Here is a 26,975-nt window from a genome sequence, read left to right on the forward strand (position 1 = left end):
GACACATTACAGTACAGGTAGTGGAGAATTCACCATACCATGTACATAATATCAGATACCAAAGGCACAACAGAAGCAAAAGACACTCTGAAGTCAATCTCATAAACCTTGCTTGACCAAGACATTCCCATTAGAGAGTTGAACTTCTAGTGGACTGACACCTGAGTATTAATTGCCACCTGCTACACCTCTGATATGTCTATTAGCTATGAGCAGGGGGATCTCCACCCATGTTGGGGTCTGGGACACAGCCCTAAAAGAGTATTTCAAAGCCTGATTTGAAAATCAGATATTATGGGTCTGGAGAGAGGGCTCAGTCTTTAAGAGCACTGTTTCTCTTCCAGAGGACCAGGGTTCAATTCTCAGCACCCACAGGGCAGCTCATAACTGTCTGTAACTCCTCTTCTAGGAGATCCTATGCCCTCATACAGACATACCTGCAGGCAAAACACCAATGTACATAAAATAAATTATTTTTAAAAATAAATTCTGATTTTATAACATGATGCTTTTAATAATGAATTTACATGTAGCAATAATATTTATAGAATTGTCTTATTAATCATTTTATAAGATAGATTATAAATTTGTTAAGTATATGAAAGAACAAATATTTTATAATAATATTTTAGGTACCACACAGTTTAATTGAAGCACTAAAACAGCATTTAGCTTCTTTGGAATTGAAAAATGACATACTGTCTCCTTATAGGTAAGCTAATAAATATCTTTTTTTATGTCAATTGTTTTTTTTTAATTTAAGAAATTGTTTTTATTCGTTTTACATACCACCCACAGATCCTCCACTCATCACTCCTCCCGCTACCCTCCACCCCCCCCCCAAATATCCCCTCTTCCAAAAGGGTAAGGGCTCTCATGGGGAGTCAGCAAAGCCTGGAACATTTAGTTGAGGCAGGACCAAGCCCCTCCCCCTGAATCTAGTATGAGCAAAATATTCAACCATAGGTAATGGGCCCCCAAAAGCCAGCTCATGCACCAGGGATAAATCCTGATCCCACTGCCAGGGGCCCCTCAAACAGACCAAGCTACACAACTGTCTCCCATATGCAGATGGCCTAGTCCAGTCCCATGGAGGTTCTACAGCTGTCACTCTAAAGTTCATGAGTTCCTTTGAGTTTGGTTCAGTAGCTTGTCTCTGTAGATTTCCCCATTATGATCTTGAACCCCATTGCTCATATAATCCTTCCTCCCTCTCTTCCACTGAACTCCTGGAGCTCAGCCTGGTGCTTCCATCAGATACTGGATGAAGGCTCTACAATGACAGTTAGGGTATTCACCAATCTGATTAATGGGATAGGCCAGTTCAGGCACCCTCTCCACTATTGCTAGTAGTCTAAGCTGGGGTCGTCCTTGTGGATTTCTGAGAATTTCCCTAGCGCTAGGATTCTTCCTGACCCCATAATGGCTCCTCTCTCTATCAAGATATGTCTTTCATTGCTCTCCCACTCCTTCCTTGTTCTAGCTCGACCATCCCATTCCTTTATTTTCTCATCCCACATCCTCTACCCTCCACTGCCCATCCCTCATGCCCAGTTTACTCATGGAGATCTCATCTATTTCCGCTTTCCAGGGTAATCCATGCATCCCTCTTAGGGTCCTCCTTGTTAGGTAGCTTCTCTGGAGCTGTGGGTTGCAGTCTGGTTATCCTTTGATTTATATCTAGTATCCACTTATAAGTGAGTACATACCATCTTTGTCCTTCTGAGATTGGGTTACCTCACTCAGGATGATCTTTTCTAGTTCCATCCATTTTCCTGCAAATTTCATGATGGCATTGTTTTTCACTGCTGAGTAGTACTCCATTGTGTATATGTATCACATTTTCTTTATCCATTCTTCAGTTCAGGGGCATCTAGGTTGTTTCCAGGTTCTGGCTATTATGAATAATGCTGCTATGAACATAGTTGAGCAAGTGTCCTTGTGGTATGATTGAGCATCCCTTGGGTATGTGCCCAAGAGTGATATAGCTGGGTCTTGAGGAAGACTGATTCCTAATTTTCTGAGAAACTGCCATACTGATTTCCAAAGTGGCTATATAAGTTTGCACTCCCACCAACAGTGAAGAAGTGTACCCCTTGCTCCATATCTTCTCCAACATAAGCTGTCTTTATTATTGTTGATCTTAGCCATTCTGACAGATGTAAGATGGTATCTCAGAGTCCTTTTGATTTGCATTTCCCTGATGACTAAGGATGTCTTTTAGCCATTTCAGAGTCTTCTGTTGAGAAGTCTGTTTAGCTCTATGGCCCATTTTTTAATTGGATTGTTTGTTTTATATATTTTGGAGATCAGCCCTCTGTCAAATGTGGGGTTGGTGAAGATCTTTTCCCATTCTGTAGGCTGTCGTTTTGTCTTATTGACCATGTCCTTTGCCCTACAAAAGCTTCTCAGTTTCAAGAGGTCCCATTGATTAATTGCTCTCAGTGTCTGTGCTACTAGTGTTATATTTAGGAAGTGGTCTCCTGTGTTCAGGCTACTTCCTACTTTCTCTTCTATTAGGTTTAGTGTAACTGGATTTATGTTGAGGTCTTTTATCCACTTGGACATGAGTTTGAGGCATGGTGATAGATATGGATCTATTTGCAATTTTGTACATGTTGACTGTGGTGATCTTTTGTCCCCCAATACATTGTGCATCATAATAAACTTATCTGGGGTCAGAGAACAGAACAGCCACTAGATAGACATAGAGGCCAGAAAATTGTGGCACACACACCTTTAATCCTATCTTTTGGGAGGCAGAGATCCAATCTGAGTTCAAGGCCACACTGGAAACAGCCAGGCATGGTGACACACACCTTTAATCCCAGGAAGTGATGGCAGGAAGCAGAAAAGTATAAGGTGTGTGGACCAGGAAGGAGAGACTTTTAGGCTTTTAAGCTTTTAGGCTTTTAGCAGTTCAGTTGAGATCCATTTGGAAAAGGACTCAGAGGCTTCCAGTCTGGGGAAACGGGATCAGCTGAGAAGTTGGTGAGGTAAGGTTAGTTGTGGCTTTTTCTGTCTCTCTGATCTTTCAGAATTTACCCCAATACCTGGCCCCATGTTTGTTTTTATTAATAAGACTTTTAAGATTCGTGTTACAGTTGACATCCAGTTATGCCAGCACCATTTGTTGAAGATGCTTTCTTTTTTCCATTGTACAGATTTGGCTTCTTGGTCAAAAATCAGGTGTTCATAGGTGTGTGGAATAATGTCAGGATCTTGAATTCGATTCCATTGGTTGACATGTTGGTTTTTATGCCAGTACCAAGCTGTTTTTATTACTATAGCTCTATAGTAGAGCTTGAGGTCAGGGATCATGATGCCTCCAGAGGTGGCTTTATTGTACAGGATTCTTTTAGCTATCTTGGGTTTTTTGTTTTTCCATATGAAGTTGAGTATTGTTCTTTCCAGGTCTGTGAAGAATTGTGTTGGGATTTTGATGGGATTGCATTGAATCTATAGATTGCTTTTGGTAAATTTGCCATTCTTACTATGTTAATCCTACCTATCCATAAGCATGGGAGATCGTTCCATTTTCTGATATCTTCTTTGATTTCTTCCTTCAGAGACTTAAAGTTCTTGTCATACAGGTCCTTCACTAGTTTACTTAGAGTTACCCCAAGGTATTTTCTATTATTTGTGGCTATTGTAAAGGGTGATGTTTCTCTGATTTTTTTCTCAGCCTATGTATCATTTATGTATAGGAAGGCTACTGATTTTTGTGAGTTAATCTTATATCCTGCCACATTACTGAAGGTGTTTATCAGTTGTAGGCGTTCCCTGGGAGAATTTTTGGGGTCACTTATGTATACTATCATATCATCTGCAACTAGGGAAAGTTTCACTTCTTTCTTTCCAATTTTCATCACCTTGATCTCCTTTTGTTTTTTTACTGCTCTAGCTAGAACTTCAAGTACTATATTGAATAAATATGGAGAAAGTAGACAGCCTTGTCTTGTTCCTGATTTTAGTGGAATTGCTTTGAGTTTCTCTCCATTTAATTTGATGTTGGCTATTGGCTTGTTCTAAATTGCCTTTATTATGTTTAGGCATGTTCCTTGTATTCCTGATCTCTCCAGGACGTTTATGAGGAAAGGGTGTTGGATTTTGTCACAGACTTTTTTTCAGCATCTAATGAGATGATCATGTGTTTTTTTTTTCTTTCAGTTTGTTTATATGGTGTATTACATTGACAGATTTTCATATATTGAACTATCCTTGCATCCCTGGGATGAAGACTACTTGGTCATGGTGGATAATTTTTTTGATGTGTTCTTGGATTCAGTTTGCCAATGTTTTACTGAGTATTTTTGCATCAATGTTTATGAGGGAGATTGGTCTGTAATTCTCTTTCTTTGTTGCATCTTTGTGTGGTTTGGGTATCAGAGTAATTGTAGCCTCATAAAAGGAGTTTGGTAGGGTTTCTTCTGTTTCTATTATGTGGAACAACTTGAAAAGTATTGGTATTAGTTCTTCTTTGAAAATCTGGTAGAATTCTGTGCTGAAACCATCTGGTCCTGGGCTTTCTTTGGTTGGGAGACTATTAATGACTGTTTCTATTTCCTTAGGGGTTATTGGTCTATTTAAATAGTTTATCTGGTCTTGATTTAACTTTGGTATGTGGTACCTATCCAGAAAATTGTCCATTTCTTTTAGATTTTCCAATTTTGTGGAGTACTGGTTTTTGAAGTATGACCTGAGGATTCTCTGGATATCCTCATTGTCTGTTGTTATGTCTCCCTTTTCATTTCTGATTTTGTTAATTTGGATGTTCTCTCTCTGCCTTTTCATTTAGTTTGGATAAGGGCTTGTCTATCTTGTTGATTTTCTCAAAGAACCAACTCTTTGTTTCATTGATTCTTTGTATTGTTCTCTTTGTTTCTATTTTATTGGTTCAAACTCTCAATTTGATTATTTCCTGGTGTTTATTCCTCCTGGGTGACTTTGCTTCTTCTTGTTCTAGAGCTTTCAGTTGTGCTGTTAGGTCACTAGTGTGAGATTTCTCCAACTTCTTTATGTGGGCATTTAGTGCTATGAATTTTCCTCTTAGAACTGCTTTCATAGTGTCCCATAAGTTTGAGTATGTTGTACTTTCATTTTCATTGAATTCTAGGAAGTCTTTAATTTCTTTCTTTATTTCTTCCTTGACACCTTGGTGATTCAGTTGACAATTATTCAGTTTCCATGAGATTGTAGGCTTTCTGTAATTTTCGTTATTGTTGAAATCATACTTTAAGTCATGGTGGTCCAATAAGATACAGGAAGTTATTCCAATTTTTTGTATCTGTTGAGATTTGCTTTGTGACCAAGCATGTGGTCGATTTTAGACAGGGTTCCATGGGGTGCTGAGAAGAACGTATATTCTTTTTTGTTAGGGTGGAATGTTCTGTAGATATCTATTAAATCCATTTGAGCCATAACATCTGTTAGGTCCCTTATTTCTCTGTTAAGTTTCAGTCTGGCAGATCTGTCCATTGGTGAGAGTGGGGTGTTGAAGTCTCCAAGTATTAATGTGTGGGGTGTGATGTATGATTTAAGCTTTAGTAATGTTTTTTTAACAAATGTGGGTGCCTTTGTATTTGGGACATGAATGTTCAGAATTGAGACTTCATCTTGGTGCATTTTTCCTATGATGTATATATAATGTCAGTCCTGATCTCTTTTGATTGATTTTAATTTGAAGTCTATTTTGATAGATATTAGGATGTCTACACCAGCTTGCTTCTTAAGTCCATTTGATTGGAAAGGCTTTTCCCAGTCTTTTACTCTGATGCAGTGTCTGTCTTTGAAGTTGAGTTATGTTTCTTGTATGCAGCAAAAGGATGGATCCTGTTTTCATATCCATTCTGTTAGCCTGTTTCTTTTTGTAGGTGAATTGAGTCCATTGATATTAATGGATATTTATGACCAGTGATTGTTAATTCCTGTTATCTTTTTGTGGTAGTGTTTTTAATTCCTTCTTTGGTATTTTTTGGTGTTGGATTATCTATTGCCTGTGTTTTCAAGGGTGTATCTGAATTCCTTAGGTTGGAATTTTCCTTCTAGTGCTTTCTGTAGGGCTGGATTTGTGGATAGATATTGTTTAAATCTGGTTTTGTCTTGGAATGTCTTGTTCACTCCATCCATGGTGATTGAAATTTTTTCTGTGTATATCAGTCTAGGTTGGCATCCATGGTCTCTTAGTGTCTGCATTCCATCTGTCCCAGACATTCTGGCTTTCAGAGTATCCATTGAGAAGTTGGGTGTTTTTCTAATGGGTCTGCCTTTATAAGTCACTTGGCCTTTTTCCTTTGCTGCTTTTAATATTCTTTCTTTATTCTGTATGTTTAATGGTTTAATTATTATGTGGCAAAGGGACTTTTTTTTGGGGGGGGTCTTGTCTATTTGGTGTTCTATAAAAGCTTCTTGTATCTTCATAGGTATTTCCTTCTTTAAGTTGGGAAAGTTTTCTTCTATGATTTTGTTGAATATATTTTCTGTGCCTTTAAGTTGGTGTTCTTCTCCTACTTCTATCCCTATTATTCTTAGGTTTGGTCTTTTCATGGTGTCCCAGATTTCCTGGACATTTTGTGTTATGACTTTTTTGGCTTTGGTGTTTTCTTTGACTGACAAATCTATTTCCTCTATTGTATCCTCTACACCAGAGATTCTCTCTTCCATCTCTTGTATTCTGTTGGTTACGCTTGCATCTCTATTTCCTGTTCATTTACTCAGATTTTCTATTTCCAGCATTCCCTCTGTTTTTGTCTTCTTCATTGTTTCTGTTTCACTTTTCAGGTCTTGAACTGTTTCCTTCACATGTTTAATTGCTTTTTCATGGTTTTCTTGGCTTTCTTTAAGGGATTTGTTGATTTCTTCAAATTTTTTGTTTGTATTTTCCTCAATTTCTTTAAGGGAATTTTTCATTTCTACTTTAAAGGCCTCTATCATCTTCATAAAGTTATTTTTAAGGGTGCTTTCTTCTGCTTCTTCTATGTTGTGATGTCCAGGTTTTGCTGTTGTAGAACTACTAGGTTCTGGTGATGCCATATTGCTCTTTATGTTTTTGTATGTATTTTTACACTGGTGTCTTTCCATCTCTTCCTCCAATAGATGCAAGAAGTGCCTGTGTTTGTGGGAGCTGCTATTGGTTCAGTCTGTGCTTGCTGTGTCTGTGTCTCATGGGGCCACTATTGATTCAATCGTAGCTCTTGGTCTAATTAGAGCTAGCAGATTCCCTGTGTCTCATGGAGCTGCTCTTGGTCCAATCCAAGTTGGCTGATTGTGTCTCAGGGTATTGTTCTCAGTCTTATCAGGGCTCTTTGTCCAGTCAGAGCTGGTGGATTCTATGTCTCAGGAATCCTCTCTTTGTCCAATGAGAGCTCACTGTCCAATGAGATCTCTTGGTCCAATGAGAGCTGGCAGATTATGTGTCTCAGGAAGACACTGGGGTTGCAGGGTGATGGGTTTGTTTGGAGTAGGGCATGGATCTTGTGGATTGCAAGGTCTGATGGTGGGTATTGATGGGGGAGCCTGCCCTCAGGAGTCTTCCCTGTTGGCCAGCAACTGGGGCAGAGATGGTTGTTGATTCCCGGGGCCTGACTGTGTCCCAGGGCCTAGGTCCTAGAGGTGGGAGACACTAAATTTGTGTTAGTAACCATATTTTAGGCTCTATATAGAAGACTTCTAATATTCTTTTGGTTATTCTATTGAGTTATTGCTTCTCCCATACTTACTGCAGGCCATTGTTTATACAGCATAATGACTTTATTAATATAGGCTACATTATATCTATTCTCTATTCAAATCCATCCAATGGCTTCTCCATCTTAATGAAGTTGGCTGAGATGATTGTCTCAGAATAAAAGCCAGATTCCTTAAAAAGTCCCTCAATGATCTAGCCACACCCACTCTACAGTTGCCTTTATGATCCTTTTGATCATTGCAATTCCAGGAACAGTGTTTTCCTCTATGTTCTTCATACCATACATATTCTTTCCTTGAGGCTTTTACTCATGACCCATCATCTTTCTGTTGTTCACTGTCTCATATTCTGTCTTTAACTTACAAGTACCCCTCTCAGCTTTTCCTATACAAAATTCAATTATGTCATGCATTAACCTAAATATACTAAAAAAAAAAAACCTTAGAAATACACAGACAACTTGATAAATTACCATTATAATGAGTTATTCTAAACCACATTTCTCATTATTGGACAGATTTCCATAAACAAATTTCATTCTAAGCCTGTGGTGAGATGTTTCAGTGGCTATAGGTACTTGCTACCAAGTCAGACACCCTGAGTACAATTTCCAGAGCCCACATGGTAGAAGGAGAGAACTGACTCCCTGCAAGTTGTCCTTTGACCTTCACACATGTGCCATGGCATACATGCATATATTCCCCCTGCAGCTAGAGTTTTCCTGCTTGGCCCACAGTCAGGACAAATCTCTGTCACCAGTCAGTCCCACAGCTGCTCAGACCCAACCAAGTAAACACAGAGACTTATATTGGTTACAAACTGTATGGCCGTGCCAGGCTTCTTGCTAACTGTTCTTATATCTTAAATTAATCCATTTCTGTAAATCTATACCTTGCCACGTGGCTCATGGCTTACCAGCATCTTCACATGCTGCTTGTCATGGCAGCGGCTGGCAGTGTCTCCTCCCACCTTCCTGTTCTCTCAGTTCTCCTCTCTGTTAGTCCCACCTATACTTCCTGCCTGACCACTGGCCAATCAGTGTTTTATTTATTGACCAATCAGAGCATTTGACATACAGACCATCCCACAGCATCCCTCCACAAAATAAATGTGTAATTTTGAAAAACATATCATATCCCATTCCTTGATGTCCTTTTCTTTACTCCTAATCACTAACATCACAAAAATACTTTTCTTGGTTATTTTCTGTCTCAAATACAATAAAACTATGGGAAGGAAGCTTTTTATTCTAACATTTATTTTGTTCACTGTCATGCCTTTAGCACCCAGTACAGTTTTTGTCATGTAACAAGTACTTGATCAAATTTATATAATGAATAATTAAATATCCCTTTATTTATATTCATTTACCTTTAATTTGAAGTCTTATTCATTTGTAATGGGTACACACATAAATGGCATTACTGTACTGACACATATTTAGTTTATGCTTTTTTTTTCTCTTATTTTCAGGTTATTTTGTCCACATAATTTGTTACAACTACCATTATTTTCACAAGCTTGCAAATCTGTTGGAGACAAACAGCAAGGTGAAAAAGTCACAGCAAACAACTTGGATGGCTCACTTGTAGGAAGTAAGAATATTTTTTGAGACAAAGTCTTACTGTGTGCTCTTGATTCGTCTAGAATTTATAGTTTCACCTGCCTCTGCCTCCTTTCTCTGAGTTCTGAGATTAAATGTGTGTGCCACCACCCCCAGCTGTAATCATCTATTTTTACAATGAATATTTTAATGAATTTAAAGTATATGCATATGAAATGATATAAAATTTGTGTTTGTTTCATGAAACAGATCATACCTTTGGAGAAAGCCCCATTAATGAGTAAGTTTTTATTATTCAAAAACATATATAGTAGAAAGAGACAAGACTAACAACTAGAAAATAATTTTCAAGTTAGGTACAAATTTGTCAGAAAGCTGTAACATGCAGAGTTCTTAAGTGATTAGAATGAAAACATTATTTGTTATGTACAATCAACAATATTCTTTGTAGAATTTCTTCCTACTCTCTCACAATTCCTTCCAGTTCATTTAAATATTCTAATTTTTCAATGTATGTTATAAATATTGACACTCTTCATTGTTCTTTGTATCCTTAATTATTTTCTTTTGTAACATAAAGTATATTAAATTAATGATGCTTATTTTCAAGCAAAGACAATAACATTATTAGCTGGAATTCCTAAAGATCATAAGAGAAGTAATGTTAATTCAAATAGTAAACACCTAAAATTTCAGTCAAAACCACCTAGTGAATGGAACTGAAGTAAGGGAGATAATTAACAACTAATAATATGAGATGTAAGACTGAAGACAAGCTAAGGAGACTACACAGGATGGAGAGGACTATCACATAATAGTAAAAGGCAGTATTTCTGAAGGTATAAAATATTAATACCGTATTTTCTGAGCTATATATGTGTAGCAAAATTATTACAAATATATGGAGAGCTTGAGAAAAATAAGACCATAATGGGCAATTTCAAACTTCTTTTCATTATTGAGCAGATCTAAAAGAGATGATAAGCAAAGACAAGGATTTCAATAAAATATAATAAATATTACTAACAAGTTTTAATGCACATGTATGAATCTTCATTTTCTTCAAAGCAATGCTATATTTTTCTGTCTTAAAAATATTTAAATAAAGAGTTTTACAAGATGCATTCTTTCATCATACAATAAAATTAGAACTAAATAATAGTAACTCACTGTGAAAACCTTGGTTACTTAAAACCTTAAAAAATACAGTTATCTTGATGAGGAAATCAAAGGAAATTTATTAACTATCTAAAGGCAGTGTTTTAGCCTGTTTTTTAAAGATTTATTTATTTTATGAATGAGTGCACTATCTGCATATACAACTTTATGCCAAAAGTGGGCATCAGATCCCACTATAAACAGTTGTGCTGGAAATTGAACTCAGGACCTCTGGAAGAGCAGCCAGTGCTCTTAACCTCTGAGCCATCTCTCCAGCCCTCTTATTCTGATTTTTAAAGACAAGATTTTATGTAGTGTATACTGGCTTTGAACTCATTATGTACCTGAAACTGACCTTAAACTGATTCTCCTGGCCTTACCCCCTATGTGTTGGGATTATAGGTGTGTGTCATGCCCAGCTTTTTAATAATAAATAAAGAAGCAATCATCATATGAAAGCTAAGGAGAACTAAAATTGAAAGGAAAAAAAGAAACTATTTTTTATGTTTTCGCTTAAAATTGTTTTAACTTTTTCCTTAAGAAGGTGGAAAATTATAAAATTAATTAGAGAGATTCCTGCCTGTAGGACCCAGGCCCTGGGACATAACCAGTCCTGGGAATCCCCACCCATCTCTGCCCCAGTTGCTGGCCAGCAGGGAAAACTCCTGAGGGCAGGCTTCCTCACCAAAACCCCCCCAATGGACCCTGCAAACTACAAGACCCATGCCCTACGCCAATACCCATCCTCCTGCGACCACAGTGGCTTCCTGAGACATGGAATCCACCAGCTCTCATTGGACCAAGAGAGGCTTCCTGAGACACAGAATCTGCTAGCTCTGACTGGACCAAGAGCCCTGATAAGAGCAGCACCCTGAGCCACAGAACCGGCTAGCTAGGATTGGACCAAGAACAGCTCCCTGAAATACAGAATCTGACAGCTCCAATTAGACCAAGAGTTAAGTTTGGACCTAGAGGGATCCCCTGAGATACAGACATAGCAAGCACAGATTGGACCAATAGCAGCTCACTCAGACACAGGCACCTCTTGCACCTATTGGAGAAAGAGATGGGTAGACACCAGTGCAAAAATACATATAACAACATAAAAATGTGGCATCACTAGAACCTAGTAGTTCTACAACAGCAAAACCTGGACATCACAACATAGAAGAAGCAGAAGAAAGCACCCTTAAAAATAACTTTATGAAGATGATAGAGGCCTTTAAAGTAGAAATGAAAAATTCCCTTAAAGAAATTGAGGAAAATACAAACAAAAAATTTGAAGAAATCAACAAATCCCTTAAAGAAAGCCAAGAAAACCATGAAAAAGCAATTAAACATGTGAAGGAAACAGTTCAAGACCTGAAAAGTGAAACAGAAACAATGAAGAAGACAAAAACAGAGGGAATGCTGGAAATAGAAAATCTGAGTAAATGAACAGGAAATAGAGATGCAAGCGTAACCAACAGAATACAAGAGATGGAAGAGAGAATCTCTGGTGTAGAGGATACAATAGAGGAAATAGATTTGTCAGTCAAAGAAAACACCAAAGCCAAAAAAGTCATAACACAAAATGTCCAGGAAATCTGGGACACCATGAAAAGACCAAACCTAAGAATAATAGGGATAGAAGTAGGAGAAGAACACCAACTTAAAGGCACAGAAAATATATTCAACAAAATCATAGAAGAAAACTTTCCCAACTTAAAGAAGGAAATACCTATGAAGATACAAGAAGCTTTTATAGAACACCAAATAGACAAGACCCCCCCCCAAAAAAAAGTCCCTTTGCCACATAATAATTAAACCATTGAACATACAGAATAAAGAAAGAATATTAAAAGCAGCAAAGGAAAAAGGCCAAGTGACTTATAAAGGCAGACCCATTAAAATAACACCTGACTTCTCAATGGATACTCTGAAAGCTAGAAGGTCGGGAACAGATGTGATACAGACATTAAGAGGCCACAGATGCCATCCTAGACTGATATACTCAGCAAAACCTTCAATCTCCATAGATGGAGTGAACAAGACATTCCAAGACAAAACCAGATTTAAACAATATCTATTTACAAATCCAGCCCTACAGAAAGCACTAGAAGGAAAATTCCAACCTAAGGAATTCAGATACACCCTTGAAAACAAAGGTAATAGATAATCCCACACCAAAAAAATACCAAAGAAGGAATTAAAAACACTACCTGTGGTGGTATTTTACTTGTACTGAAATGTGATTTTAATTGTATGTTAATAAATAAAGTTGCCTGGGGGTCAGAGCTATTAGAGACATAGCAAGTGCGTGGCGGTGGTGGCGCACGCCTTTAAGGACCTGGAGGGCAGTACATACAGGCAGTGACGAGGCAGTCACGTGTTTGGGTTTACAACCAATGAGAAGGCAGAACAGCTAGACTATATAAAGACATACACACAGGAAGTAGCCCCTCTTCGGAGAGCTCTCTTGGCAGAAGCAGGAAGAGTAAGGCTCTTAGCTCTGACCTCTTGGCTTTCTTCTCTGAATTGGCTCTGTGTTTAATAAGACGGTTGATTACATCTACAACTACCACCAAAAGATAACAGGAATTAACAATCACTGGTCATTAATATCCATTAATATCAATGGACTCAATTCACCTACAAAAAGACACAGGCTAACAGAATGGATATGAAAACAGGATCCATCCTTTTGCTGCATACAAGAAACATACCTCAACTTCAAAGACAGACACTGCATCAGAGTAAAAGACTGGGAAAAGCCTTTCCAATCAAATGGACTTAAGAAGCAAGCTGGTGTAGACATCCTAATATCTATCAAAATAGACTTCAAACTAAAATTAATCAAGAGAGATCGAGAAGAACATTACATACTCATCACAGGAAAGATCCACCAAGATGAAATTTAAATTCTGAACATTCATGTCCCAAATACAAGGGCACCCATATTTGTAAAAGAAACATTACTAAAGCATAAACCACACATCAAACCCCACACATTAATACTGGGAGACTTCAACATCCCACTCTCACCAATGGACAGATCTGCCAGACAAATTCTTAACAGAGAATTAAGGGACCTAACAGATGTTATGACTCAAATGGACTTAATATCTACAGAACATTCCACCCTAAGAAAAAAATATATATACGTTCTTCTCAGCTACCCATGGAACCTTCTCTAAAACCACATACTTAGTCACAAAGCAAATCTCAAAAAAAAAATGGAATAACTTCCTGTATTTTATCAGACCACTATGGCTTAAAGTTAGAATTCAAAAATGTAAATTACAGAAAGTCTACAAACTCATGGAAACTGAATAATGCTCAACTGAATCACCACTGGGTCGAGCAAGAAATAAAGAAATTAAAGACTTCCTAGAATTCAATGAAAATGAATGTACAACATATCAAAACTTATAAGACACTATGAAAGCAGTGCTAAGAGGAAAGTTCATAGCACTAAATGCCCACATAAAGAAGTTGGAGAAATCTCACACTAGTGACCTAACAGCACAACTGAAAGCTCTAGAACAAGAAAAAGCAAACTCACCAAGGAGAAGTAGAGGCCAGGAAATAATCAAATTGAGGGCTGAAATCAATAAAATAGAAACAAAAAAAGGAACAGTGAACAAAGAAACAGTGAGACAAAGAGTTGGTTCTTTGAGAAAATCAACAAGATAGACAAGCCCTTATCCAAACTAAATGAAAAGGCAGAGAGAGAACATCCAAATTAACAAAATCAGAAATGAAAAGGGAGACATAACAACAGACAATGAGGATATCCAGAGAATCCTCAGGTCATACTTCAAAAACCAGTACTCCACAAAATTGGAAAATCTAAAAGAAATGGACAATTTTCTGGATAGGTACCACATACCAAAGTTAAATCAAGACCAGATAAACTATTTAAATAGACCAATAACCCCTAAGGAAATAGAAACAGTCATTAATAGTCTCCCAACCAAAGAAAGCCCAGGACCAGATGGTTTCAGCACAGAATTCTACCAGATTTTCAAAGAAGAACTAATACCAATACTCTTCAAATTGTTCCATACAATAGAAACAGAAGAAACCCTACCAAACTCTTTTTATGAGGCTACAATTACTCTGATACCCAAACCACACAAAGATGCAACAAAGAAAGAGAATTACAGACCAATCTCCCTCATAAACATTGATGCAAAAATACTCAATAAAACATTGGCAAACTGAATCCAAGAACACATCAAAAAAATTATCCACCATGACCAAGTAGTCTTCATCCCAGAGATGCAAGGATAGTTCAATATATGAAAATCTGTCAATGTAATACACCATATAAACAAACTGAAAGAATAAAAACTCATGGTCGTCTCATAAGATGCTGAAAAAGCATTTGGCAAAATCTGGCACCCCTTCATGATAAAGATCTTGGAGTGAACAAGAATACAAGAAACATACCTAAACATAATAAAGCCAACAGCCAACATCAAATTAAATGGAGAGAAACTCAAAGCAATTCCACTAAAATCAGGAACAAGACAAGGCTGTCTGCTCTTTCCATATTTATTCAATATAGTACTTGACGTTCTAGCTAGAGCAGTAAGAAAACAAAAGGAGATCAAGGTGATGAAAATTGGAAAGAAAGAAGTGAAACTTTCCCTAGTTGCAGATGATATGATAGTATACATAAGTGACCCCAAAAATTCTCCCAGGGAACACCTACAGCTGATAAACACCTTCAGTAATGTGTAGCATGAATCTTAAAAGGTCTTATTAATGAAAACAAACCTGGAGCCAGGTACTGGAGCTGGAAGATCAGAGAAGCAGAACAAGCCACAGCTTCCTCACCTCGCCAATTCCTCAGGTGATCCTGTTTCCTCAGACTGGAAGCCTCTGTGTCCTCATCCAGAATGAATCTCAGCTGAACTGCTTCTTGAAAGCCTGGAAGATTAACCAGCCTAGTTCCTGGTTTTCACTCCTTATATACTTTTATGCTTTTTGCCATCACTCCCTGGGATTAAAGGCTCACTTTCTGGGATTAAAGGCATGTGTCACCATGCCTGGCTGTTTCCAATGCGGCCTTGAACTCACAGAGATCCAGAGGGATTTCTGCCTCTGGAATCCTAGGATTAAAGGCATGAGTGCCACCATTTTCTAGCCTCTGTCTAGTGGCTGTTCTGTTCTCTGACCCCAGATAAGTTTATTGGGGTGCACAATATTTTGGGGAACACAATACCACCACAGTAATACGGCAGGATACAAGGTTAACTCAAAAAATCAGTAGCCATCCTATATACAAATGATAAATGTGCTGAGAAAGAAATCAGAGAAACATCACCCCTTATAATAGCCACAAGTAATAGAAAATACCTTGGAGTAACTCTAACTAAACAAATGAAAGACCTGTATGACAAGAACTTCAAGTCTCTGAAGAAAGAAATCGAAGAAGATATCAGAAAATGGAAAGATCTCCCATGCTCGTGGATAGGTATGATTAACATAGTAAAAATGACCATCTTACCAAAAGCAATCTACAGATTCAATGCAATCCCCATCAAAATCCCAACACAATTCTTCACAGACCTGGAAAGATCAATACTCAACTTGATTTGGAAAAACAAAAAACCCAGAATAGCTAAAAGAATCCTGTACAATAAAGCAACTTCTGGAGACATCACCATCCCTGACCTCAAGCTCTACTATAGAGCTATAGTAATAAAAACAGCTTGGTATTGGCATAAAAGCTGACATGTGGACCAATGGGATCCAGTTGAAGACCCTGACATTAACCCACACACATATGAACACTTGCTTTTTGACAAAGAAGCCAAAATTGTAAATGGAAAAAAGAAAGCATCTTCAACAAATGGTGCTGGCATAACTGCATGTCAACATGTAGAAGACTGCAAATAGATCCATATCTATCTCCATTCACAAAATTCAAGTCCAAGTGGATCAAGGAACTCAACATAAATCCAGTTACACTGAAGAACCTTATAGAAGAGAAAGTAGGAAGTAGTCTTGAACCCATTGGCACAGGAGACTACTTCCTAACTATAACACCAATAGCACTGACACTGAGGGCAACAATTAATTAATGGGACCTCCTGAAACTGATAAGCTTCTGTAAGGCTAAGGACACAGTAGATAAAACAAAACGACAGCCTACAGAATGGGAAAATATCTTCACCAACCCAACATCTGACAGAGGGTTGATCTCCAAAATATATAAAGAACTCAAGAAACTAGACAGCAAAATACCAAATAATCCAATTGGGATACAGGTTTAAACAGAGAATTCTCAACAGAAGAATCTCGAATGGCTGAAAGGCATTTAAGGAATTGCTCAACATCCTTAGTCATCAGGGAAATGCAAATCAAAAGGACTCTGAGATACCATCTTACATCTGTCAGAATGGCTAAGATCAACAACACTGAAGATAGCTTATGTTGGAGAAGATGTGGAGCAAGGGGTACACTCCTCCACTGTCGGTGGGAGTGCAAACTTACACAGCCACATTGGAAATCAGTATGGTGGTTTCTCAGATAATTGAGAATCAACCTTCCTCAAGACCCACCTATACCACTCTTGGGCACATATCCAAGGAATGCTCAATCATACCATAAGTACACTTGCTCAACTATGTTCATAGCAGCATTATTCATAATAGCCAGAACCTGGAAACAACCTAGATGACCCTCAACTGAAGAATGGATAAAGAAAATGTGGTACATATACACAGTGGAGTACTACTCAGCAGAGAAAAACAATGATATCATGAAATTTGCAGGCAAATGGATGGAACTAGAAAAGATCATCTTGAGTGAGGTAACCCAGACTCAGAAGGACAAACATGGCATGTACTCACTTATAAGTGCAGACTAGATGTAAATCAAAGGGTAACCAGACTACAACCTACAACTCCAGAGAAGCTAGCTAACAAGGAAGGCCCAAAGCAGGACTCATGGATTGCCCTGGGAATGGGAAATAGATACCTCCATGAGTAAACTGGAGATGAGTGGTAGGCAATAGAGGGTAGGGGATGGAGGATGAGAACATAAGGGAATGGGATGGTCAAACTGGAACAGGGTTGGAGTATGAATAAAAAAATAAAATTAATTAGAATATAAAATTTGTAATGATAAAAACTAAATTAAATTGAAAACAAAAATACAAAAGTTATTTCTTCATAACATTCCTCAAACTAAATGCCTCTGATTAATTTGAAAAAGAGGATATATTCAAGTGTAGTCTTGCATGTTTTTAATCCCAGTTCTAAGATGCTGGAAGATCACAAGTTCTATGCAAACCAGGGCTACAGAGAAAATTCTAGTCCAGCATGGGTTATATAAGATTTTGTCTTCAAAGCTAGGAGGAAGAAGAAGCACTTCAAGAAGAGGAGGAGATAAAGGAGGAGGAGGAGGAATTAAGACTTACTAGTGTATCATAGATTTACAGTTGAACTTTTTAACCTTTAAAGAATAGATTATTTCAATTCTAAACTCTGGGTAAAAGGGAAGACCTTCAACTCACTGTAAAAAAAAGTATGATGTGTTTAATACCAAAAACTCTCAGACATAGAATAAAGAAAAGAAACTGCTGACAATCTCACGTTATAGTTTGTGCCTTAAGTGTACCCAATCATCTTATATGTTGAAGCCTTGGTCCCCAGTACAGCAGTGTTGAGAAGTAGGGCACTTGGAGATGATTGGATATTAAGTATTCTGATCTACTTCTTTCTGCTAGCCTCCACTTCATAAGGGTTTTATCATCTCCTGCTAATGCTACAGCCTGGAGGAAAGACTTCCAACAGATTGTCCTTTGAGGGACATTTAAGGTCTAAAATATAGCAAGTAATTTTATAGTTATCAAGTTTATATTGAAGTCTATTCTGGAATGATTTTTGTATGTGAATATCTAATTTATTAAAGATATTATTTTATCATTAGAATTGACACGAAGGAGCCTCAGCCTTCAGAGGTGAATATGAGTGGTGAAATAAAATGGGAGTTAAATACTTATACCTGTATATCAACCATCTGGAATTCTAAGCCCATTCCACTTGTTCCCGGCATGGTAACATTTGTGCTGTATCATTTCTTTTAAATTTTGATATATATATGTAAAAGATAAAAACTTATATCAAGGAAGTAAATATAGAAAGAAAATTTCTTTTAATCAGCTCTTACGTATTTCATTCATATTTATTTCAAACATATTTAACTTTCATAAATGAAAACATGAAAATTCAAATTTAGGATATTTCTTCCCATCACAGAGTCTTCCACTATTTTTCCCTGTTTATTAATCACCTGTTAGGTTCAGGCACTGTGCTGAATGGTAGAAATAAAAAATAAACTAGGACCTTGAATCTATTTTCTAGGAGCTCTGCATATGGCTAGACATATCACCAAACAATGATATTGAAATAGATAATTTATGAATGTGTGATACTATACAAGGAATGTTGGTTAATTTCATAAAAGAGTTGAGTAGGACATAAAAAGAAATGAGGTGAATTATAAGTCACTGGTTAACAACTGGCAGAATGTTTTTACATTTTAGAAAATACACAAAGTGTATCATACCTTAGGAAGAATGGAATTTCATATATCAATCAAACAAATTAATATTACTGGAGCAAAAATACAAACATGACTGAGTATGAATTTTTGAACTATGCCTCATATGGTTCAGGTGACTATGGTTCAGGTAACATTTGGCAGCAAAAAGGGTTTGTCACAAGTATAACAAACTTGTTTTCCAGAGCTTTTTCCATATCAGAACTGCACAAGTCTACAATCCTTTGTTTTAAATCTTTAGTGACAACTGTGTTTTGAAACCTAGCATGTGAATGGGATAAATAGCTGGTTCTGCTTGGCCTAGTGTACAGGCTATGCTACCTGAGCTATGCCTGGGAGTGAGAATGGTGTGGGTGGGCTGGAGCCCTGAGCATTCACCAGGTTAGGCTCATGTACGGGCTGTGCAACCAAGACAATGCCTGAAGTTTTGGGATGGTATGAGCATGCAAGAGTTCATAGACTCTTGAGGCTGGGCCAGTACACAGGATGTGTGACCTGGGTTAGGCCTGGAGGTTGGTTATGGCACAGGTTGGCTAGAGTTAGGTGGACTCCCCAGACTGGGCTGACGCACAGGATGTAGAGCTTGGGTTAAGACTTTAGGTTGGATATGGCACTCTGGCAGGCTAGGGTCAGGCAGACTCAAACTCAGACTGCATACAGGATGTGCCACCCAGAGTAGGTCTGGAGATTGAGAAGGCCACAGGCAGGCTAGAGTACAGGGAACTCACCAGACTGAACCAAATCATATGATATGTGATCCAGGCTATGCCTGGAGGATGAATATGGCCTCATTGAGGTTTTTTGTTGATTTTCATTTTGACTTTTAGTTTCCATTTGGCTTTTCCTCTGTATCTTGTATTTCTTTGTTGATGGTTTATGTTTTAATTCATGAGTGTTCATGATTACTTAGTAAATACCTTTTATGAGTCAGTGTGGGGGATTCTTCCTGTAACTCCAGCACTCAGTAGGCTAAGAAGTACATGAGTTTTAGACCAGGGTTTTAGAAAAAGACCCTATCTGAAAAAGCCCAAAAAAAATAATGATAGTTACTTTCTTCTCTTTGTCAGGTCTTTCTATGATATGTGCCATTTTTTGATTAGTCTATGTTGAATGTCTATTTCTGTGCAAATTAAGATTTTTTGGTAGCTCTTTATGTGCCAAATAAGTTTGAATTGTGTTATGTACATTTGACTATTACTTTTTTGATATATCTTTTGATAGATGTTATGGAGAAGGTTTGGTAATCAGAGTTTTTGCTGTGCTTAGGGTTAGACCCACCCATACACAAGTAGTGGAAGTTGTTGCTGATCTGAGTTCATGAACAGCTACCTTCTCTCGTAGGTAGATACTGCCCACTTGTATGATTGAGTCATATCAATTGTCTCAAGTGTTAATAAAATGGAGAATTTAAAGAAAAACAATTTTGCTGTCCTTGCCCTCATAGAGCCATAGCTCCCCATCATGGGAAAGAAATCTTTTTTTTTCTTAGATATTTGGCTTTTGCAAAATGATACTTGTGTATTATCTCTGCCTTATTTCACTCAACATGTCTTTAGGCTTACCCATATTGTAGTATTGGTCAAAATTTCATCCTTTCAAAGTTATTTATTTAATTGACAAATCATAATTGCACATTTTATGTAGTAAAATGTGAGGTTTTCACATATGTATATATTATAGAAAGGATAAATCAAAATAACTTACATACTCTCCACCTTACCACAGATTTTTCTTATACGGGGAATTGAACCTAAGGCCTCATCCTGGCTAGGCAAATGCTCTATCACTACTACATCCCTAGCCATATTACTCTTTGTCTTAGTTAGGGTTTCTAAGTTTGCTGTAAAGAGACATCATAACCACAGCAACTCTTATAAAGAAAACATTTAGTTGAGGTGGCTCACTTACATTTCATAGGTTAAGTCTATTATCATTATGGTGGGGAGCATGGTGGCGTGCAGTCAGACATGATGCTGGCTACATATTGATCAGAAGGCAACAGGAAGTTGACTGTCTCACTGGGAGTAACTTGATCATAGAAGACCTCAAAGCTCACCCCTACAGTAATACACTTCCTCCAATAAAGACACACCTACTCCAACAGAGCCACACCTCCTAATAGTGCCTCTCCCTTTGGGGGTCTTTTCTTTCAAACCACCATACTCTTTTTGATGTGAGAATGTTTAAAATTAATTCTTTCATAAAGTTAAGAGGGAAGTAATTTTAGTGTATTTGCTGTCAAGCTGTAGATCAGAAAGAATTTATGTCATAGTGGTTAAGAGTTCAGGCTATGGTTTCAGACTCTATGAGTCTGAAAAAAGACAAAGCTTTCTTAATGTATGTGATCTTGATAAGGCATATAATCTTTCTATGCCTCAGTTTTCTTACCTGTAAAATAGAGATTAAAACATCACTTACCTTATATAATTGTTAAAATGATTTAAAATAAGGTGGTAAAAATAAACTACTACATTTAAATAGGTAATACATGTAAGATACTCAGAATGGTACATAGGTCATAATAAGTACTCAAAAACATTAGCTAGAAGTGCAATGGATGGTGGTGGTAGTGGTGGAGATGATGATAGATGATATTTTGTGGCACAGTCCTCCCTCCCATTATGATATGAAGCATAAACAATTACATTTTATCACCTTAGCCCTTAGGGAAGATTATATACATAGGAAGCAATAAGAAGCAAGGATAATGAGAATTTTCTAATAATAATAATGAAGATTATCTAGGAATATTATGGAAATAGTTCTCCCTTGAAAGAATGTTTAGATCCTTTGTTTACCTCTCGTTATTATTGTCAAGCTTTTATTTACATATGATTCACCTAGAGGTCTTGTTAAAATGCAATAGATCTGGAATAGAGATTGAGACTCTAAATTTATGCCAAGCTGATGTTGATTTTTATGGCCCATGAGTTACAGTTTGAATAGCAAGGTCTAATGATGAATGCCTTGTCATAGTTACAGAATATTAGCACTAGTAATGAAAATTATTCATTAATTTTAGTTTGGTACACACACACACACACACACACACACACACACACAATTTCTGTAGCAGGCTTTCTTGGACCACCAGCCCCCAAATAATGACAGGGAGATTTATTAATATGAATGCTCAGCCTTAGCTTACACTTGTTTCTAGCTAGTTTTTTTAACTTAAATTATCCCATTTCTATTAATCTATGTGCTGCCCCAAGGCTCATTTACCTCATTTACGTACTGTCCATCCTGCTTTCGTGCTTCCTCCATGCCTGGCTGGCTGCTTTTCTCTCTGCCTGCCAGCCCCACCTATCCCTCCTCTGCCTACCTATTGGCCATTCACATCAATCAGGTGCCTTAGGCAGGAAGGTAAAACAGGAACACATATTTACATAGTTAAACAAATGCAAATAAACAAATGCAACTCATCTTCACATAGTTAAACAATTATTCTGCAACACAAACAAATTTAATACAACTTTACTTAGTTAAATAAATATTCTATTCCACAACAAATTTCTGGTATGAAGGAATTTTAAGTAGTGAAATTAGAAGCCATGGAATAAGAGTACTTTGGGAAGGATCAGAGAAATGATATTTCTGCCTTCCTATTCAAGATCATCTGGATAATCCCCGGCACTCTGGAGTATGTCAACGTTCAAAAGTCATTACATATCATGTTATATTACATAGGAATAGACAAAAACTAAGAAAAATATTGAGACTTTTTACTGCAATTGTCCAGAATTAATTAGTTCTTTTAAAATTAATTCTAATTAAGGTTGAGAACCATGCATCTTGTTGTGCTCATATTACTTTGCCTTTCATCTGCTGTGATGCAAGTCATATTATCTTTATTTTTACATTGTATTATGCATCTAAAGATAGTATAACTAAAGACTTTAAGTGAACACTGAAAAATTAATGGAGTTTATTTATTGGAGGTGGTGTGGCTGAAAATTTTATTTCTATAATTTTGCTTTATTATTCATATGATGCCAAAAGAAGAGTCATAGCTTCTTCCTTCTTAGCTAACTGCGTGTTTCACTTGTTTTCCAAGTGAATTCCTACTCCTCAGTAAATTTGAGCTACTTTAAACTCTTCTTTGGCTTCCAAGATAGTACTAACAATAATTGGATGCCTTTAAACATTCTATGTCTGCCATGTGCAAGGAAAGATCATTATCCTAACTGTAAAAAACTCAGTATGAATCTGTTCTCAATACTAACTATGTAGCATACTATTTTCTGTATCTTATAATATAATCATGTCTTACATAATAGTGGGGAATTTATTTTGAGAAATGTATCATTAGGCAGTTTTGTCATGCAAATATCATAGTGTGCTTACACAAAATTAGAAAATTATGTTAACATTACTGAGATAATCTTGTGGGGCCACTGTTGTATATACACTCAATTACTGGATGAGATGTTGTTCTGCAGTACAATCTGTATATTTTTTATTAAATATTAGTAGAAAATGTATAGTAATTGGAACTTTTCTTCAAAGAAAAATCTCCAGGTACTTATGCACTGACTTCACAGCAGGTACCTATGTACAGAATGTTGGGGAAGAAGAAATACTCCAAGATACCAAAAATGATAAATATGATTTAAACTTTTGTAATTTACTGACAGGAAAGGATGGTTGATCAGGACAAAAAAATCCCAAAAGGATTGTGGGAAATGCAAGATTAGGCACCATTAACTAAAAAGGGCATCAGTTAGGATAACAGAACTTGAGGCCAGAAGTATGGTTTGCAGACTGAAACTGTAAAGGACACATAAAAAGCCAAGTTATTTCACACAAAGGTGTGCAGGAAGTAGAGTTGATGGGAACCACATACAAAGTAGCTCCAGCATTGGCCAATATATATATATATATATTCTTCTATGACTAAAGGTACTTCTAATATGACTAGTCTAGTTACCACAAGTAGTATTTCAGAGTGCACTACCTAGTTGCACCACTTCCCCTATATTTTATATATAGTAGGCATTTTTATTTTTATTTTTTACCTTTTCTCTTTCTTTCTTTCTTTCTTTCTTTCTTTCTTTCTTTCTTTCTTTCTTTCTTTCTTTCAGGTTTTTTGAGACAAGGTTTCTCTGTGTAGCCTTGGCTGTCCTGGAACTTGCTCCATAGACAAGGCTGGACTTGAACTCACAGACATCTGCCTGCCTCTGCCTCCTGAGTGCTAGGATTAAAGGTGTCCACCACTACCACCCAGCTGAGTAATTTTTAAATTAAAAAATGGATTTATTTTTGTATATGAGTATTTTACCTGCATGTATGAATGTGCACCATGTGTGTGCCTGGTGCCTGTAGAGGCCAAAAGAGGGCATCAGATTCTCTGGAACTGAAGTCATAGGTGCTTGTGAGCAACCATGTGAGTACAGAGAACCAAACTGTGGGTGCTCTTCAAGAGCAGCAAGTGCTCTTAACAGCTGATTCATCACTTCAGCCCCAACTGTAGGTGTTTTTTAAGAGCAAAAAACATTATCAATCTTCATCTTATTGAATTAGAGCCCTACCTATCTATAGCCTGTCAGAACACTAATTTTTCCAATTGTTTTAATATATTATAATTTGAAATGTATTCATTAGTCATATGCTTAGTGAACTTGCACTTTACAACATTGTTATTGATGAATATGAAGACCAATGCCAGGCCTGTAATGCCAGCACTTAAAGCCAAGGCAGGAAAATCAAGAATTTGAGATTAGTTTGGACTATGGAGAAAGAACCTATCTCACCTCCTCTGACCAAAAATGAGAGAGATCTTTATAGCTGTTTTATATTTGTTCTTCTTTAAATGTCCTTTTTAAAATATTTTGGATATGTTTGAAACCTTGAACACAATAAGCCATGGGAAAAATGACAGAAAATAGAAGAAATACCTTAGCTTTGAATGTCTTTGACCTGACGTGCCTGTCCTGTTCCTTACCTTACTACTTAGATCAATAAACTTTACAAAACCTTCACATTAACCCTACAAAAGTGGTCCTATACTCACACTAAAATATTTCATCAAAGATATATGCATACCAATATATAAATTTCTGTTCTTTTTCTATGATTATTTTAAGTCTAGAGATGGCAGTTTTGTTATTGTGACAAATTCTTTATATACTTTACTTTGTGATTAATTCATTATTGCTTATGAGAATGATTCATTAAGTCATCCCCCTTACACTCTTTCATTAGCAGCACCTTTACAGATTTATTGTTTTCCTTGTGTTTGGCATTTCCTTCCCTTGGCATTAGTTGAATGTAATATTTACATTAGAACAGCCACTTGTCTGTCCTCTTGGTACTATGGCATTAGAAAATCAATTAAAACAAGGTTTTCACTTTTCTTTTTTACTAATAGGTTCCAACTCCCATGGAATCTCCTCCCATAATGTCATCTAGATCCATTATTTATACTAAATATGATTTAAAGACCAGCAATCTTCCCATTCGACGCCCAGGTTACCAGGTATATTTGAACTGTTGTTGCTTAGAGCCTTGATAGAAATTAGAAATTATTGGAGGCAGGACCTCGTTTTATAATGGGATTTTTATAAAGTAGAGATTTCTCTGTATTATTACTCTTTTGTAAAAGATAAAACTAATTTTATCATTTCCTGTATCATAAAAAGATACAAAAATGTGCTTCCCTAGCACAGAACTTTATAAGCTTGTGTTATTAAACTTCATCTGGATTCTTCTATTTTCAATGGTCTTTTTATTCATCCATTCATTTATTCATTCAACAATTCTATGATTAGTGATGGAGGTAATTTAGACAACATTTCAGAGATACCTTTCCAGAGGACTGATTAAAAAGATGAATGGTAAGATTTAGAAAATAGACAGCCAGGCAATAGTCATACATGGGAACTCAGAAGAAGGGATAATCAATTCAAAGATGGAAGGTTCCAGGACAGTGAGTAGTGAATGATGAGGACAATTTCAACTAATCAATGTGTAAAGGATAAAAACTCAACATCACAGTCAGTGTATATTGGCTCAGAGTACCGTTTTCTAGAAAACAAAGTTTTTCTTCAATCTTTAGCTTTGATTCTTGAGCATCTGCCTAACAAAGCTTCAGGTATTAGATAATGAGAAAAATAAAATATTCTTAATTTATTTTTATAACCAAGGAGACAGGTATAAATGATAAAAGATTTTTTGCTTTCTTTTACTTAGATGCAGTTCAAGTAGAGGCAACAAAGCAGAAGAACTCAGATTCAAGTGGAAAAATTATGATCTTTCAACAGGCTGAACTGAACTGAATCATCCTCATCTTCCAAATTCAATAAACACAACCCTGGCATTCGATAATCTTGAGGCTATTCAATTCAATATTTTAGAGATTAAGTACTCTATTTTGTTTCAGTAATTATCCTGATTTTCTCTATTAAAATAGTTTTCTATGCAGCATGTATTTTAGCACAAGTTAAATTATATAAAAGTTCTTGTAATTTTTGTTTGGATAATTTCTTTAAAACTTGCCTTTGAAATACTATAAAAATGTTGTGGAATATTTGATCACACTGTGTGAAAATGTATTACTGTTTTATTCTGATTGGTTTAATAAAGAGCTGAATGGCCAATAGCTAGGCAGGAGAGGTTAGGTGGGACTTCCAGGAAGAGATAGGAACTCTGGGTTAGAATCTGGCACAGGGGATTTTACCAGGGAGACATGGAGGAAATTGGACATACAGAAGGAGGACAGGTAGAAAGCCACATGGCAAAATGTAGATTAATAGAAACAGGTTAATTTAAGTTATAAGAGCAGGTTGGGAACAAATCTAAGCTAAAGGCCAAGCTTTAATAATTAATAAAAAGTCTCCATGTCATTACTGGGGATCTGGCACTGTCCTACCCCCCAAAAAATGTTCTGACAAGAAAGTCTGACTACAAAATAAAGAAACGTAATATATTAATTTCCCTTCCAAGTAATACAAAGATCTTAGAATACTTACTCCAGGGCACACTCCTGATATATATTTTAGTACTTCA

The 26,975-nt window shown here is 36.7% G+C and overlaps 1 protein-coding gene across 5 annotated transcripts in view; it reads left to right on the forward strand.

The window, feature by feature from the left end:
• Positions 1–26,294, forward strand: part of LOC131899574 (phosphatidylinositol-binding clathrin assembly protein-like) — a 48,625-nt gene extending 22,331 nt beyond the window's left edge. Inside the window, exons 9-14 of one of the 5 annotated variants that reach the window (XM_059251074.1) lie at positions 633–712; positions 9,161–9,282; positions 9,501–9,531; positions 18,336–18,462; positions 25,339–25,446; positions 26,160–26,294. In XM_059251074.1, coding sequence (XP_059107057.1) covers positions 633–712; positions 9,161–9,282; positions 9,501–9,531; positions 18,336–18,462; positions 25,339–25,446; positions 26,160–26,174 — 483 coding nt within the window. In that variant the 3' untranslated portion in view covers positions 26,175–26,294. Of the gene's footprint in view, positions 1–632; positions 713–9,160; positions 9,283–9,500; positions 9,532–18,132; positions 18,224–18,335; positions 18,463–25,338; positions 25,447–26,159 lie in introns of those variants that run through there. The other 4 variants (XM_059251076.1, XR_009376101.1, XM_059251077.1 and 1 more) reach the window with 4 other exon arrangements.
• Positions 26,295–26,975: the final 681 nt, after the last annotated feature.

This window comes from Peromyscus eremicus, chromosome X (assembly GCF_949786415.1).
Source record: "Peromyscus eremicus chromosome X, PerEre_H2_v1, whole genome shotgun sequence".
Taxonomy (NCBI): Eukaryota; Metazoa; Chordata; class Mammalia; order Rodentia; family Cricetidae; genus Peromyscus; species Peromyscus eremicus.